This window comes from Sapajus apella, unplaced genomic scaffold, assembly GCF_009761245.1.
Source record: "Sapajus apella isolate SASKATOON/1434 unplaced genomic scaffold, GSC_monkey_1.0 scaffold12, whole genome shotgun sequence".
Lineage (NCBI taxonomy): Eukaryota > Metazoa > Chordata > Mammalia > Primates > Cebidae > Sapajus > Sapajus apella.
The window spans coordinates 35692587-35708720 of NW_022436952.1; the positions used below are offsets into that span (position 1 = coordinate 35692587).

Here is a 16134-nt window from a genome sequence, read left to right on the forward strand (position 1 = left end):
ATTTATATTTACAAAATGCTAACGAGGTAATTTTAAAACAATGTTACATTTAAAATTCTTCACACCAAATCCTTCCCCTAAAAAAAAAAAAAAAAAAAACCACCATAATCTTATTAAAATTTTAAAGTGTACACTTAAACATTTGTTTTCTTTTCTTTTCTTTTAGGATTACCATTTGGCCCAGCAACCCCATTACTGGGTATTTACCCAAAGGAAAACAAATTGTTCTACCAAAAAGACACATGTACTCACTTGTTTATCAGCACTATTTTTTTTTTATTTTTTCATTTTTGAGATGGAGCCTTGCTCTGTTGTCCAGGCTGGAGTGCCGTGGAGAGGTCTTGGCTCACTGCAACCTCTGTCACCCAGGTTCAAATGATTTTCCTGCCTCAGCCTCTGAAGAAGCTGGGATTATAGACATGCGCCACCATGCCCGGCTAATTATCGTATTTTTAGTAGAGACAAGGTTTTGCCATGTTGGCCAGGCTGGTCTCAAACTCCTCACCTCACGTGATCCACCCGCCTCAGCCTCCCAAAATGCTGAAATTAGAGGCGTGAGCTACCACCCCTGGCCACTTTGTTACTATTTTTTAACTTTTTAATTTTAAAATTGCTATCCCTTCACTTGAGGTCAGGAGTTTGAGACCAGCCAACATAGCGAAACCCTATCTCTACTAAAAAAACAAACAAACAAACAAACGAACAAACAACTGTCATCTTTGCACAGGGGCCATGCTAATCTTCTCTGTATTATTCCGATTTTAGTGTATGTGCTGCTGAAGTAAGCACAATACAATTTTTTTTTTTTTCTTTTTTTGGAGATGGAGTCTTTCTCTGTCACCCAGATTGGAGTGCAGTGATGCAGTCTTGGCTCCCTGTAACCTCCACCTCCCGGATTCAAGCCATTCCCCTGCCTCAGCCTCCCAAATAGCTGGGATTACAGGCATGCACCATGGCTGGCTAATTTTTGTATTTTTAGTTGAGATGGGGTTTCAACATGTTGGTCAGACTGGTCTCGAACTCCTGACCTCGTGATCCCACCACCTCAACCTCCCAAAGTGCTGGGATTAAAAGCATCAGCCACCACCCCCAGCCAATACCAGATTTTTTTTTTTAAAGCACATACATTGGCCAAATGCAATGGCTCATGCCTGTAATCCCAGCACTTTGGGAAGCCAAAGCAAGTGATCATTTGAGTTCACGAGTTCAAGACCTGCCCAGGCAACACAGTGAAACCCTGTCTCTACAAAAATTAGCTGGAGGGGCCGGGCGCGGTGGCTCAAGCCTGTAATCCCAGCACTTTGGGAGGCCAAGGCGGGTGGATCACGAGGTCAAGAGATTGAGACCATCCTGGCCAACATGGTGAAACCCCGTCTCTACTAAAAATACAAAACATTAGCTGGGCATAGTAGCCTGTGCCTGTAATCCCAGCTACTCAGGAGGCTGAGGCAGGAGAATTGCCTGAACCCAGGAGGCGGAGGTTGCGGTGAGCCGAGATTGCGCTATTGCACTCCAGCCTGGGTAACAAGAGCGAAACTCCGTCTCAAAAAAAAAAAAATTAGCTGGATGTGGTGGCTCGTGCCTGTAATCCCAGCTACTCAGGAGGCTGAGGCAGGAGAATCACTTGAACCAGGGAGGCAGAGGTTGTGTGAGCTGAGATCAGGCGACTGCACTCCAGCCTGGGCAACAGAGCGAGACCCTGTCTCAAAAAATAAAAAATAAGAAAATAAAAGCATATATATTTATAGAAGCACAGAAAAATCAAAGATTGAACACTTAGATCTGTTAATAGGGTTATTTGTAAGCCCATAATCTGCGAGGTTTCACTTATTTAAAATACATATTATAAAGTTGGAATAGGCACATACAAAAAGGAGAAGGAAAGAATGAAAAGTTAAAAAACAAAAGAGTTCGAGGACAAGAAGGAAAAACTCTCATTTGCCAGGAATGGAAGACATTAATATTTCTGGTACAGACTGTCATCATCTAATTATTAGAATATCAATATCTGCACTTTGGGAGGCCAAGGCAGATGGATCACCTGAGGTAAGGAGTTCAAGACGCGCCTGGCCAACATAGTGAAAGCCTGTCTCTGCTAAAAATACAAAAATTATCTGGGCGTGGAGGTGGGGACCTGTATTCCCAGCTACCTAGGAGGCTGAGGTAGGAGAATCACTTGAACCGAAGAGGTAGAAGGAGGTTGCAGTTAGCTGGAATCGTGCCATTGCACTCCAGCCTGGGCAACAAGAGTGAAACTCTGTCTCAAAAAAAGAAAAATGAAATCTAAAATTAAAATACAATTCAATTAAATTTTTTAAAAAAGAATATCAAAATTTTCAACTGTTTTAGTTTCCACTTTAGATGTAGTCAAAGCAATCTGTTTCTTCTGGGATGTTTTAGAAAACATACCTTTGGAATAATCTCGCTTTATCCCAGAAGAGTTCTTTCTTTTGCCAAGTTCTTCCGACTTCCTATTGGTCTTTTCCAGATTTTCTGAATACTCATTTGGTTTCTTTCTTTTTGACTTAGAATTTTCTGCTTCCACTCGTTTCCTTTTGGTTTCTTTATGGTTGACATCTGGCTCTAGTTCTACTTTGGGAATTAAAGAAATGCATGTGCTTATTAATCAACAAAAAACAGTAATATCAGTATTACTTCCAAGTATCCAATAATTTTATACCTTTAAAATGAAAAAGCGAGCCTGGTGCAGTGGCCAAGGTCTGTGATTCCAGAACTTTGGGAGGTTGAGGTGGGCAGATTGCTTGAGTCTATGTGTTTTGAGACCAACCTGGGTAACATGAGGAAACCCCATCTCTACTAAAAATATAAAAATTAGCCAGGAGTGGTGACATGCACCTGTAGTCCCAGCTACTTAGGAGGCTGAGGTGGGAAGATCACATGAACCCAGAAGGTTGAGGCTGCAGGGAGCCATGACTACACCACTGTACTCTAGCGTGGGCCACAAAGTGAGGCCTTGTCTCTTAAAAAACAAGTAAGTAAGCTGGGTGCAGTGGCTCATGCCTGTAATCCCAGTACTTTGGGAGGCCTAGCCAAGAGGATCCCCTGAGGTCAGGAGTTTGAGACCAAACTGGCCAATGTGGTGAAACCCCATCTCTACTAAAAATACAAAAATTAGCCGGGCATGGTGGCATGTGCCTGTAATCCCAGCTACCCAGGAGGCTGAGGCAGGAGAGTCACTGGAACCCAGGAGATTCACTGAACCCAGAGGCTTCAGTGAGACAAGATTGTGTGACTGCACTCCAGCCTGGGGGACAGAACAAGACTCTGTCTCAATAAATAAATTAATTAATTAATAGGCCAGGTTTGGTGGCTCATGCCTGTAATCCCAGCACTTTGGGAGGCTAAGGCAAGTGAATCACTTGAGGTGAGGAGTTCAAGACGAGCCTGACCAACATGGTGAAACCCCATCTCTACTAAAAAATATAAAAATTAGCCGGGCATGGTGGTAACACCTGTAATCCCAGCTACTAGGGAGGCTGAGGCACCAGAATCACATGAACCCCGGGAGGCAGAGGTTACAGTGAGCTAAGGTCATGCCACTGCACTTCGGCCTGGGTGACAGAGCAAGACTCTATCACAAAAAGTAAGCAAATTAATTCATTAAATAAAATGAAAAGCCAAGAATCAAATACAATATACTGAAAGCAAGCTGGAAATTTTGATACTTAGGCTGTCTTTTGCACGGTCTAAGTATTAAATTAAAGCTATTTAAGCTAAAATTATCTAAGGCATTCCTTAAATAAATGATTAATATTTTAACATAATTAAGCTATCTTAGGGTTGGCATTTTTGGAAACTGGCAGGGATTAACACTGCACATTGCATTGTACAAGATATTTACTTCAGCTGAACAATTCTCCCTGCCAACTGTAAGCAATGCTGCCTATGGTGAACACTTCCAAGAGTCAATGGTTAAGTGTTTTCAAAACTGACATGTTAGGCTGGGCATAGTGGCTCATGCCCATAATCCCAGCACGTTGGGAGGCCAAGGCGGAAGGATCACTTGAGCCCAAGAGTTCAAGACCAGCCTGGGCATCATGGAAAGACCCAGTCTCTACCAAAAATACAAAAACTGGCTAGTCTCATAACCTGGTCTCAAAAAAATAAATAAAAATTTTAAAATAAAATAAGCTGGGTACAGTGGCTTATGCCTGCGGTCCCAGCTACTCGGGAGGCTGAGACACAGGAATTGCTTGAGCGCGGGAGGCAGAGGTTGCAGTGAGCCACAGTTGCACCACTGCACTCCAGCCTGGGTGACAGGGCAAGATTCCATCTCAGAAATAAAAATTTAAAAAAATATACAAAAACTCCAAACTGATATGTTAACATAAATGATAATAATTATCACTAACCTTGTTTACTATGACACTCAGAAGAAAGTACTTGGTGCTCAATTCGTTTTTGTAGAAGTAAGGGAAAATATTTTCTCAAGGAAAATTCAGGATTTGACCACCTAATTTCCTCAAGCAAAAGATTTCTTACTTCTTCAGTAAATTCCTTCCTTGTCCTCATGAGCTGCAATAAAGAACAAAATGCACAATAACAGATCAACATCATCCGTTTATGTTAATTACAATATTACCAACCACTTTCTGTCCATCATAAATCAATTATCATTAAGATTAGCTTTAGGCCGGGCACAATGGCTCATGCCTGTAATCCCAGCACTTTGGGAGGCTGAAGCAGGTGGATCACCTGAGATCAGGAGTTCGAGACCATCCTGGCCAACATGGTGAAACCATATCTCTACTAAAAATACAAAAATTAGCCAGGCATGGTGGCATAAGCCTATAATTCCAGCTACGAGGGGGGCTGAGGCAGGAGGATTGCTTGAACCTGGAGGCAGAGGTTACAGTGAGCCAAGATCGTGCCACTGCACTCTAGCCTGGGCAACAGAGCAAGGCTCCTTCTCAAAAAAAAAAAAAAAAAAAAAAAAAAAGAGATTAGCTTTAGTCACTGAATATAAAGCTTACGAATAATTAATTTACTTTTATTTTTCTCCCTTTGAACTAATTGTATCTATTAGATTATAAAGCTAACTTATAAAGTATCTAAATGTGCTATGCAATCTAATATTCTTTCAGAACTAGTTATCACTAATTCTTAAGGTCCATGAGTATTTTTTTTAACATATGTACTACAATTAGATTTTTTTTTTTTTTTTTTTTTTTTTTAGACGGAGTTTCACTCATGTTTCCCAGGCTGGAGTGCAATGGCGCGATCTCGGCTCACCGCAACCTCCGCCTCCCGGGTTCAGGCAATTCTCCTGCCCCAGCCTCCTGAGTCGCTGGGATTACAGGCACGCGCCACCATGCCCAGCTAAACAATTAGATTTTTTTAAAATTAAACTCTAGGACAAAACTGGAGGCCACAAGAGTAGATATCCAAAAATTTTTTTCCTCTGCAAGATGTAAGGGAAACACTCTACAATGGATGAACTCTTTAATACTTGCCACAGCAGCAGAATTACTGCTTTTCAACTTTGAATTCAATGTAGAAAATTCACCAAGAGTAATAACACATTTCGAGAGATCTGTTATTTCAGTGTTCAGTTCTTTCAGTTTAGTTAAGAGAGGACAAGGGGGTGGTTTCAAATGCCACAAAGAGCACCCTAAAGAAAAAGAGAAAAAACATCTTAACCTTATTTATACACCATCCATTTACTGAAAGTCAAATATGCAAACATGAAAAGACTTGACAACTACATAATTAACACAAAAGTACCGAAAACCAATGACTAGAAAGGGAAGAAAAATCCTAACCTCCAACAAATACAATTAATAAAAATTACGGCCAGGCGCGGTGGCTCAAGCCTGTAATCCCAGCACTCTGGGAAGCTGAGGCAGGCGGATCACGAGGTCAAGAAATCAAGACCATCCTGGCCAACATGGTGAAACCCCGTCACTACTAAAAAATACAAAAATTAGCTGGGCATGGTGGTGTGCGCCTATAATCCCAGCTACTTGGGAGGCTGAGGCAGGAGAATTGCTTGAACCCAGGAGGCGGAGATTGCAGTGAGCCGAGATTGCGCCACTGTACTCCAGCCTGGCACCTGACAACAGAGCAAGACTCTGTCTCAAAAAAAAAAAAAAATCACCTAGACTTCCCTCCCAGTTATTAAAAATAAACAAATGTTAACAAACTTTCCTTTCTTTTTAAATCAACCTTGATACTCAGGTTAAAACTTTCAGGAGGGCTGGGCATGGTGGCTCACGCCTGTAATTCCAGCACTTTGGGAGGCCAAGGCAGGTGGATCACTTGAGCTCAGGAGTTCCAGACCAACCTAGACAACATGACGAAACCCTGTCTCTACTAAAAATACAAAAATTATACCTCAGAACCTGAAGTACGATTAAAAAAAAATACAAAAATTAGCCAGACATGATGGCAAGCGCCTGTAATCTCAGCTACTCAGGAGGCTGAGGCAAGAGAACTGCCTGAACCCGGGAGGCAGAGGTTGCACTGAGCTGAGATCTTGCCACTGCACTCCAGCCTGGGTGACAAGCGAGACTCTGTCTCAAAAAACAAAACAAAACAAAACAAACAAACAAACAAAAAACCATTTAGGAGGCAGTTAACATTAGCATCTTGGTCTACTTTTAAGTCAGATCTGGATTCAAACCCAACCTCTGCCGCTTACTAACCTTGTGAGCACCAGCAAGATCCTAAATCTTAGTTTCTTTATCCTCACATTCAAAGTGAGGGGATAATAATAATTCTCAACCTCTTAGAGTTGTTATGGGGATTAAACTAGATAGGTATATGAATTGCTCAGCAGAATTTCAGACAATAGTATGTGTTCAATAATTTTGAAGGTTGTAAGAGAGAGAGGTTCCCTCTGTGTTTGCCTCTCTGATCATCTACAAATAGATATGCTAAGTTTTATGGCAGCACTCCTGTGAAAATTAGTTTATCAAAATGAGGCAAGAAAAGCATAACTAATTTCTGTAGTTGAACATACTATTAGAAATTGCTATATAAAGCTGTACTGGTAAAAATAACCAGAAGGCCTTCATCAATTGAATGGCCAGAGGCAGAGATGGGAAATAAGGAAAAGCAGAATAAATTACTAGAAAGACTAGCTGGGAAATTCCCACATACAGAAGAAAGGCTAAATTTTTTTTTTTTTTTTTTGAGACAGGATCTTTTTCTGTCACCTAGGCTAGAATGCAGTGGCATGATCACAACTCACTGCAGCCTTGACCTCCTAGACTCAAGTGATCCTCTCACCTCAGCCTCCAGAGTAGCTGGGATTACAGGCATACACCACCATGCCTAGCTATTTATTTATTTATTTATGAGATAAGATCTCACTGTGTTGCCCAGGCTGGTCTCAAACTTCTGGGCTCAAGCTATTCTCCTGCACTAGCCTCTCAAAATTCTGGAATTACAGGGATGAGACACAGCACCTAGCCTATACCATTTTATTCAGGATACCTGAGCATCTATGAGTGCTGGTACCCACAAGGGGGTCCTGAAACCAAACCCAAAAATAGTGAGGGAAATTGTCCTTAGAATTCACACTGAAATCACCATAAGAATGATGATTAGGCTGGGCATGTTGGCTCACACCTGTAATCCCAGCACTTTGGGAGACCGAGGCAGGTGGATTGCCAGAGGTGGGGAGTTCAACTAAAAATACAAAATTAGCCAGGCATGGTGGTATGTGCCTGTAATCCCAGCTACTTGGGAGGCTGAAGCAGGAGAATCGCTTGGACCTGGGAGGCAAAGGTTGTGGTGAGCAGAGACTGCACCACTGCACTCCAGCCTAGGCAACAAGAGCGAAATTCCATCTCAAAAAAAAAAAAGAATGATAATTAAACCTCAGCCTCATCTTTAAGCAACTTACATAGTTTAATTTTACTTCTAACAGTTGAAGAGTAAATATTCAATAATAAAAAACAAACTCACCATCATCCTTTTGTTGTACATGAACGACTCTCTGGAAGCTTGTACTCACTGTATTGTACACATCCAATGCAGCAGCTTTCTTTGCAATTTGCCGTTTCAACAAATCTGGCAAACCACTCATTAGGAAGTCACGCTTTGCTTTACATTGAACATCACAATCCAGAGATTTTTCAGATGTATCTTGACTTTTAAGAAAATGATTTGAAAAAGAAAAGCTAAGGTTATAAACAAAAGAATAAGCTATACTATCTAGAAAATAAACATTTTTAGGGCTGGGCATGGTGGCTCATGCCTGTAATACAAGTACTCTGGGAGGCTGAGGTGGGTGGGTGGATCACTTGAGGCAAGGAGTTCAAGACCAGCCTGGTCAACATGTTGAAACCCCATCTCTACTAAAAATACAAAAAATTAGCCAGGCGTGGTGGCATGGTGCTTATAATCCCAGCTACTCGGGTGGCTGAGGCACAAGAACTGCTTGAGGCTGGAAGGCAGAAATTTACCTATATATAAAATATATATTAGGTAATTTTATATAAAATATTTAAATATTAACTTTATGTATAAAATATTATATAAGGTATACATTTTATGAAAATTTTATATCTTAGGTAATTTTATATAAAATACTAACAAATATTTTGTTTTTTGGTTTTTTTTTTGAGACGGAGTCTCACTCTGTCGCCGGGCTAGAGTGCAATGGTACAATCTCGGCTCTCTACAACTTCCGCCTCCTGGGTTCAAGCGATTCTCCTGCCTCAGCCTCCTGAGTAGCTGGGATTACAGGCGTATGCCATTGCACCCAGCTAATTTTTGTATTGTCAGTAGAGACGGAGTTTCACCATCTCCGCCAGGCTGGTCTTGAACTCCTGACCTCGTGATCCACCCACTTTGGTCTCCCAAAGTGCTGGGATTACAGGCGTGAGCCACCTCGCCCAGCAAAATATTGACAAATATTAATTTTATTAAATTTATTTAATACATTTAGGTAATAAAATTAGCTAAAATATAAGATGGTCACATTCTTTTTTGCTTATCACAAAACTGAAAGTCTATGTTAAGAAATTAAATAAAAATAAATACGTATAGAAAAAAATAACTTAAAGGACACCCACCAAAATGTTAATAGGGGCTATCTTTGGGTGGTAGGTGAGTTTTTCCCTCTTGTCTTTTGTTTTCTTGTTAAACAATCAGGAATGAAAATCAGTGTCATATTTCATAAAGCTAATACAAGAACTTCTGATGTAATAGTGTTTCCAATATAACAGCAGGAAGAGTGGGGTCCTTATTGTCTCAGTTTTGCCTAGTTTATCTTCAGATTGCCAATCATAGGAGAGCTGACTACAGTGGCAGGAGTGGGATGGAGGCAAAAGGACAGGGGAGAATGGGAGGCTGCGGTGGTAGGAGGAGGAGATTGGCAGTGGTGTGTCATGGCTTATATGCCCTTCCTAGCCTGTCTGTAGAGACAGCAAGAATGGCAATATTCTGTGCAATTGGATATTTGGGCTGGTAATTCAAAAGAGGCTACAAAAACTTTTTTTTGTATTTCTGTCTTCCTTTCCTCTTTGAGTGAAATGAAGGGGAAATGAGCTATAAAGCCAGATAGAAAAATTAATTTCTGAAAAGAGGAGGTGTGCTTTTTTCATTGTTAATTGGAGGGAAGGAGGAAAAGATGGGTAAAATTGTAGTTAAGTCCAGGCGCGGTGGCTCATGCCTGTAATCCTAGCACTTTGGGAGGCCAAGGTGGGCGGATCATGAGGTCACGAAATTGAGACCATCCTGGCCAACATGGTGAAATCCCATCTCTACTAAAAATACAAAAATTAGCCAGGCATGATGGCACATGCCTGTGGTCCCAGCTACTCGGGAGGCTGAGGCAGAAGAATTGTTTGAACCCAGGAGGCGGAGGTTGCAGTAAGCCGAGATTGTGCCACTGCACTCCAGCCTGGCAACAGAGGAAGACTCTTGTCTCAAAAAAAAAAAATTGTAGTTAAATTAGTATGTCCCTATAGCAGAAGACAGGTATTAAGGAGATGGGTACCAGGTACTAATATAAAATATACATATTATATAGAATGTATCATATGTTTTACATATATTACATGCATATACACATATTACACACAGAAAATAGTTTTGAATGTGTGTGTGTACATATATATACACACATACATATACATCTGATATGGTTTGGATGTGTGTCCCCTCCAAATCTCATATTGAAATATAGGCTGGGCATGGTGGTTTATGCCTATAATTTCAGCACTTTGGGAGGCTGAGGTGGGCGAATGACCTGAGGTCAGGAGTTCAAGACCAGTCTGGCCAACATTGCAAAACCCCATCTTTACTAAAAATACAAAAGTTAGCTAGGCGTGATGGCAGGTGCCTGTAATCCCAGCTACTCGGGAGGCTACGGCAGGGAGAATCACTTGAACCTGGGAGGTGAAGGTTGCAGTGAGCCAAGATCATGGCATTGCACTCCAGCCTGGGCAACTGGGCGACAGAGCAAGACTTCATCTCAAAAAAAAAAAAAAAAAAAAAAGAAAAGAAAAGAAAGAAATATAACCTCCAATGTTGGAGGCAGGCTTAAGTGTCTGGGGTTATGGGGGCAGATCCCTGATGAATGGCTTGGTGCTATCCTCACAGTAATGAGTAAGTTCTCTAGCTATTAGTTCACCAGAGTGCTGGTTGTTTAATAGAGGCTGGCACCTCCTCCTCTCTCTTGCTACTTCTCTCACCATGTGACTGACACGTCTGCTCTCCCTTCCCCTTCTGCCATGAGTTAAAGATTCCTGAGGCCTCACTAACAGCTGAGCAGATGCTGGTGCCATGCTCGTACAACCTGCAAAGCTGTGAGCCAAATAAACCTCTTTATAAATTACCCAGTCTTAGGTATTCGTTTATGGCAATTCAAAACAGATAAACACAATCTCCTAACTTTATCTACTGAAGAGGCCTAGAAGGATTGCCACATCAGGAGCAATGAGCTTAATGAGCACCTCCACAAAAAAGAACCAGGGGTCCGGAGATAAATGTCTTACTGAAGAGCTGAGACAAGGCAGGTAAGAGAGAAGCCTAGAATATCTTCCTGTTCCACAACTTAAGAAATGCTTGGGGCCGGGCGCGGTGGCTGAAGCCTGTAATCCCAGCACTTTGGGAGGCCGAGGCGGGTGGATCACGAGGTCAAGAGATCGAGACCATCTTGGTCAACATGGTGAAACCCCGTCTCGACTAAAACTACAAAAAATTAGCTGGGCATGGTGGTGCGTGCCTGTAATCCCAGCTACTCAGGAGGCTGAGGCAGGAGAATTGCCTGAACCCAGGAGGCGGAGGTTGCGGTGAGCCGAGATTGCGCCATTGCACTCCAGCCTGGGTAACAAGAGCGAAACTCCGTCTCAATTAAAAAAAAAAAAAAAAAGAAAAGAAATGCTTGGGCTGGCCACGGTGGCTCACGCCTGTAATCCCAGCACTTTGAGAGGCTGAGACGGGCAGATCACCTGAGGTCAGGAGTTCGAGACCAACCTGGCCAACATGGCAAAACCCCATCTCTATTAAAAAAAACAGAAAAGTTAAAATAATTTTTTTAATGAAAAAAAAAAAGAAATGCTCGATAAATTATGAGGACATGTCAAAGGAACATAGAAACCAAGCTGAAGAGCTCACACTGGCCAAATTAAAAATAATTTGAGTACCAAAATAAGTAATATGAATGGACTACAATCCAGTGAATAAATTAAAAATTTAGAGATAAGAGAATAATCAGAAACTGAGGAGATACAAAAGCTCCTCCTTATAGCAGCCAACTAACAAATAGAGAAAGAATTATTGCAATGGAGAATCAGCATTTGGAAAGCATCATCATGTGGATCTCATCAATATCAAGACCAATAAATTGCAGGTTTGATGAGAAACAAGATTTTGGCATTTAGTCAGGTGCAGTGGCTCAAATTTATAATCCCAGCCAGGAGTTCAAGACCAGCCTGGGCAAAATAGTAAGATCTATTCTCTATTTTTAAAAAAGAAAAAGAGGCCGGGCAAGGTAGCCATGCCTGTAATCACAGCACTTTAGGAGACTGAGGCAAGCAGATCACTTGAGGCCAGAAGTTTGAGACAGACTGGCCAACATGGTGAAACCTCGTTTCTACTAAAAATACGCCAGGTGTGGTGGTGCACATCTATAGTCCCAGCTACTTGGGAGGCTGAGGCACAAGAATCGCTTGAACCCGGGAGACAGAGATTGCAGGGACTGAGATTGTGCCACGGCACTCTAGCCTCGGTGACAGAGTGAGACCCTGTCTCAAAAAATGAAAAAGAAAAAGAGAATAAAAGATACTGGCATAGGCTGGGCACGGTGGCTCAAGCCTGTAATCCCAGCACTTTGGGAGGCCGAGGCGGGTGGATCATGAGGTCAAGAGATCGAGACCATCCTGGTCAAACCATGTTGAAACCCCGCCTCTACTTTATTAGTCAATTTCAAAGGGAAAAGGATAAATTTAAGATGGCCAAATCTGGCATATATCAACATGTCCAGCTGATATGCCTCTGTGCATGATGCACCAAGGAGAGCAAGGCACTGTTTCTGTGGTAATCCTGACAAGACCGTACGAGCTGGGTCTGGTTATAAGGAAAGGAGACAGACCCAGGTTGAGGGTCATCCTATAGAACATAAAATCTGCACTCTTTAATAAAAATGGTCAGGGTGCAGTGGCTCCCACCTGTAATCCCAGGACTTTGGGAGGTCGAGGCAGGTGGATCAGCTGACGTCAGAAGTTCGAGACCAGCCTGGCCAACATAGCGAAACCCTGTCTCTACCAAAAACAAAAAATTAGGCCGGGCGCGGTGGCTCACGCCTGTAATCCCAGCACTTTGGGAGGCCGAGGCGGGTGGATCACGAGGTCAAGATATCGAGACCATCCTGGTCAACATGGTGAAACCCCGTCTCTACTAAAAGTACAAAAAATTAGCTGGGCATGGTGGCGCGTGCCTGTAGTCCCAGCTGCTCAGGAGGCTGAGGCAGAAGAATCGCCTGAACCCGGGAGGCGGAGGTTGCGGTGAGCCGAGATCACGCCATTGCACTCCAGCCTGGGTAACAAGAGCGAAACTCTGTCTCAAAAAAAAAAAAAAATTAGTGAGGCATGGTGATAGGCACCTGTAATCCCAGCTACACGGGAGGCTGAGGCAGGAGAATTGCTTGAACATGGAAGGTGGAGGTTGCAGCGGGCCAAGATTGCACCATTTCACTCCAGCCTGGGTGACAGAGCAAGACTCTGTCTCAAGAAAAAAACAAAAACAAGAAAAGGTCAAGAATGTGGGGAATCTTGGTGAAGGAGATATGGGAGTCTCTGTAGTATTCTGGCACCTCTCTTAAGTTTAAAATTATTTCAACATGGGCCGGGCGCGGTGGCTCAAGCCTGTAATCCCAGCACTTTGGGAGGCCGAGGCGGGTGGATCACGAGGTCAAGAGATCGAGACCATCCTGGTCAACACGGTGAAACCCCGTCTCTACTAAAAATACAAAAAATTAGCTGGGCATGGTGGTGCGTGCCTGTAATCCCAGCTACTCAGGAGGCTGAGGCAGGAGAATTGCCTGAACCCAGGAGGCGGAGGTTGCGGTGAGCCGAGATCGCGCCATTGCACTCCAGCCTGGGTAACAAGAGCGAAACTCCGTCTCAAAAAAAAAAAAAAAAAAAAATTATTTCAACATAAATTATTTTTTTAAAATCTTAGGGCTGGGCGCGGTGGCTCACACCTGTAATCCCAGCATTTTAGGAGGCCAAGGCAGGCAAATTATAAGATCAAGAGATGGAGACCATCCAGGCCACCATGGTGAAACCCCGTCTCTACAAAAAATACAAAAATTAGCTGAGCATGGTGGCACACAACTGTAATCCCAGCTGCTCAGGAGACCAAAGCAGGAGAATCGCTTGAATCCAGGAGGCGGAGGTTGCAGTGAGCCGAGGTGACAGAGCAAGACTCCATCTCAAAATAAATTAATTTAATTAAATTTAAATTTAAATTTAAATCTTTTATCTGGGTGTGGTTGCTCATGCCCGTAATCCCAGGACTTTAGGAGGCCAAGGCAGGAAGATTACAAGGTCAGGAGATCGAGACCATCCTGGCCAACATGGTGAAACCCTGTCTCTACTACAGCACAAAATAATTAGCTGGGCATGGTGGCGCGTGCCTGTAGTCCCAGCTACTTGGTGGGGGCTGAGGGAGGGGAATTGCTTGAACCTAGGAGGTGGAGGTTACAGTGAGCCAAGATCACGCCACTGCACTCCAGCCTGGTGAGAGCAAGACTCTGTCTCAAAAAAAAAAAGATTTCATGGTACACAGATTTAGGAACATAAGAATAAGAAATCAAAGTATAAATAGTCTAAAATTAGCAAATTTATTCCTTCAAACAATTCTTCTAGGTAAATCAAATGAAGGTAAGATAATAGCATGCTCAAACAGATGCCTTCCCCATTTAAGGCTGCCATTTAGCAAGAATTTTCTTTAAAAGCACAGATTCAGCCAAGTGCAGTGGCCTACACTTGTACTCCCAGCTACTTGGAGGCTGAGGGAGGAGGATCACTTGAGGCCAGGGATTCAAGATAAGCCTGGGTAACACAGTGAGACCCCAGTTCTAAAAATAATTAATACGTACACAGAAATTCATCAAGCTACTAGGAAAGCAAAAGAGATTACTAAAGCTGACCTACCATTTTTCTTGTTTTTTGTTTGTTCTTGGTTTCATTTATTTATTTATTTATTTATTTATTTTTTAAGAGAGAATCTTGCTTTTTCGCCCAGGCTGGAATGCAGTGGCGCAATTATAGGTCAGTGTAGTCCTGAACTCCTGGGCTCAAGTGATCCTCCTGCCTCAGCCTCCCAAGTAGCTAGGAGTACAGGTGTGCACTACTATGCCCAGCTAATTTTTTGTTTTACTTTTTTTCCCTAGAGACATGGTCTCACTTTGTTGCACAGGCTGGTCTTGAACTCCTTAAAGCAGCTCTCCCGGCCAGGCATGGTAGCTCGTGCCTGTAATCCCAGCACTTTAGGACGCCAATGCAGGTGGATCACCTGTGGTCAAGAGTTTAAGACCAGCCTGGCCAACATGATGAAACCCTGTCTCTATTAAAAATACAAAAATTAGCTGAGTGTGGTGGTGCACACTTGTAGTCCCAGCTACTTGGGAGGCTGAGGCAGGAGAACTGCTGGAATCTGGGAGGCGGAGGTTGCAGTGAGCCAAGATGGCGCCACTGCACTCCAGCCTGGGCAACAGAGCAAGACTCTGTCTCAAAAAAAAAAAAAAAAAAAAAAAAGGCGGTCTTGCTGTCTTAACCCTTGACCTCCTGGTCTCAAGAGATCTGCCCACCCACCTCAGCCTTCCGGAATGTTGAGATTACAGGCATGAGCTACTGTGCCTGCCCTACCCTATATATTTTTAAATAATAATTTCTTTAAAATCATGATTTTTTTTAATGTATCATTTGCGAATAAGGATAGTTTTACTTCTCCCTTTCTAAACCTTTATGTCCTTTTATATATTCTTCTTTTCTAATTGAACTACCCAAGACCTCTAGTAAGAGATGTCTTAGAGCTTGGAGAATATTATGTTAAGTGAAATAAGCCAAACACAGAAAGATAAATACCAAATGTTCTCTCTCCTATGTGGAAGCTTAAAAACTTAACCTTAGCCTGAGTAACGTAGCAAGAACTCGTCTCTACCAAAAAAATAATTCACCGGACATAATGATGCACATCTGTGGTTCCAGCTATTTAGGGGGCTGCTATAGCAGGATCACTTGAACCCAGGAGGTCAAGGCTGCAGTGAGCTGTGATCACACCACCGTACTCTAGCCTGGGCAACACAGCAAGACTCTGCCTTTAAAAAAAAAAAAAAAAAAAAAAAAAGGACAGGCTTGGTGGCTCATACCTGTAATCCCAGCACTTTGGGAGGCCAAGGCGGGTGGATCACAAGGTCAGGAGTTCAAGACCAGCCTGACCAACATGGTGAAACCTAGTCTCTACTAAAAATACAAAAATTAGCCAGGTGTGGTGGCACGTACATGTAATCCCAGCTACTTGGAAGGCTGAGGCAGGAGAATCGCTTGAACCTGGGAGACGGAGGTTGCAGTGAGCCGAGATCGCGCCATTGCACTCCAGCCTGGGTAACAAGAGCGAAACTCCGTCCCAAAAAAAAAAAAAAAAAAAAAAAGA

General features: G+C 42.7%; 1 protein-coding gene and 1 non-coding gene across 5 annotated transcripts in view; both read right to left on the reverse strand.

The window, feature by feature from the left end:
• The window catches only part of ATAD5 (ATPase family AAA domain containing 5), a 64469-nt gene that overhangs the window by 26931 nt on the left and 21404 nt on the right, over window positions 1-16134 (reverse strand). For 3 of the 4 annotated variants that reach the window (XM_032280944.1, XM_032280947.1, XM_032280946.1), the window contains exons 7-10: window positions 7933-8117; window positions 5475-5632; window positions 4374-4536; window positions 2410-2592 (exon numbers count right to left, since the gene is read on the reverse strand). In XM_032280944.1, the coding sequence (XP_032136835.1) occupies window positions 2410-2592; window positions 4374-4536; window positions 5475-5632; window positions 7933-8117 (689 nt within the window). The remainder of the gene's footprint in view (window positions 1-2409; window positions 2593-4373; window positions 4537-5474; window positions 5633-7932; window positions 8118-16134) is intronic. The other variant, XM_032280945.1, reaches the window with a different exon arrangement.
• LOC116553531 lies at window positions 683-789 on the reverse strand. The gene has a single exon (XR_004269783.1). It is a non-coding gene; the product is annotated as a U6 spliceosomal RNA (small nuclear RNA).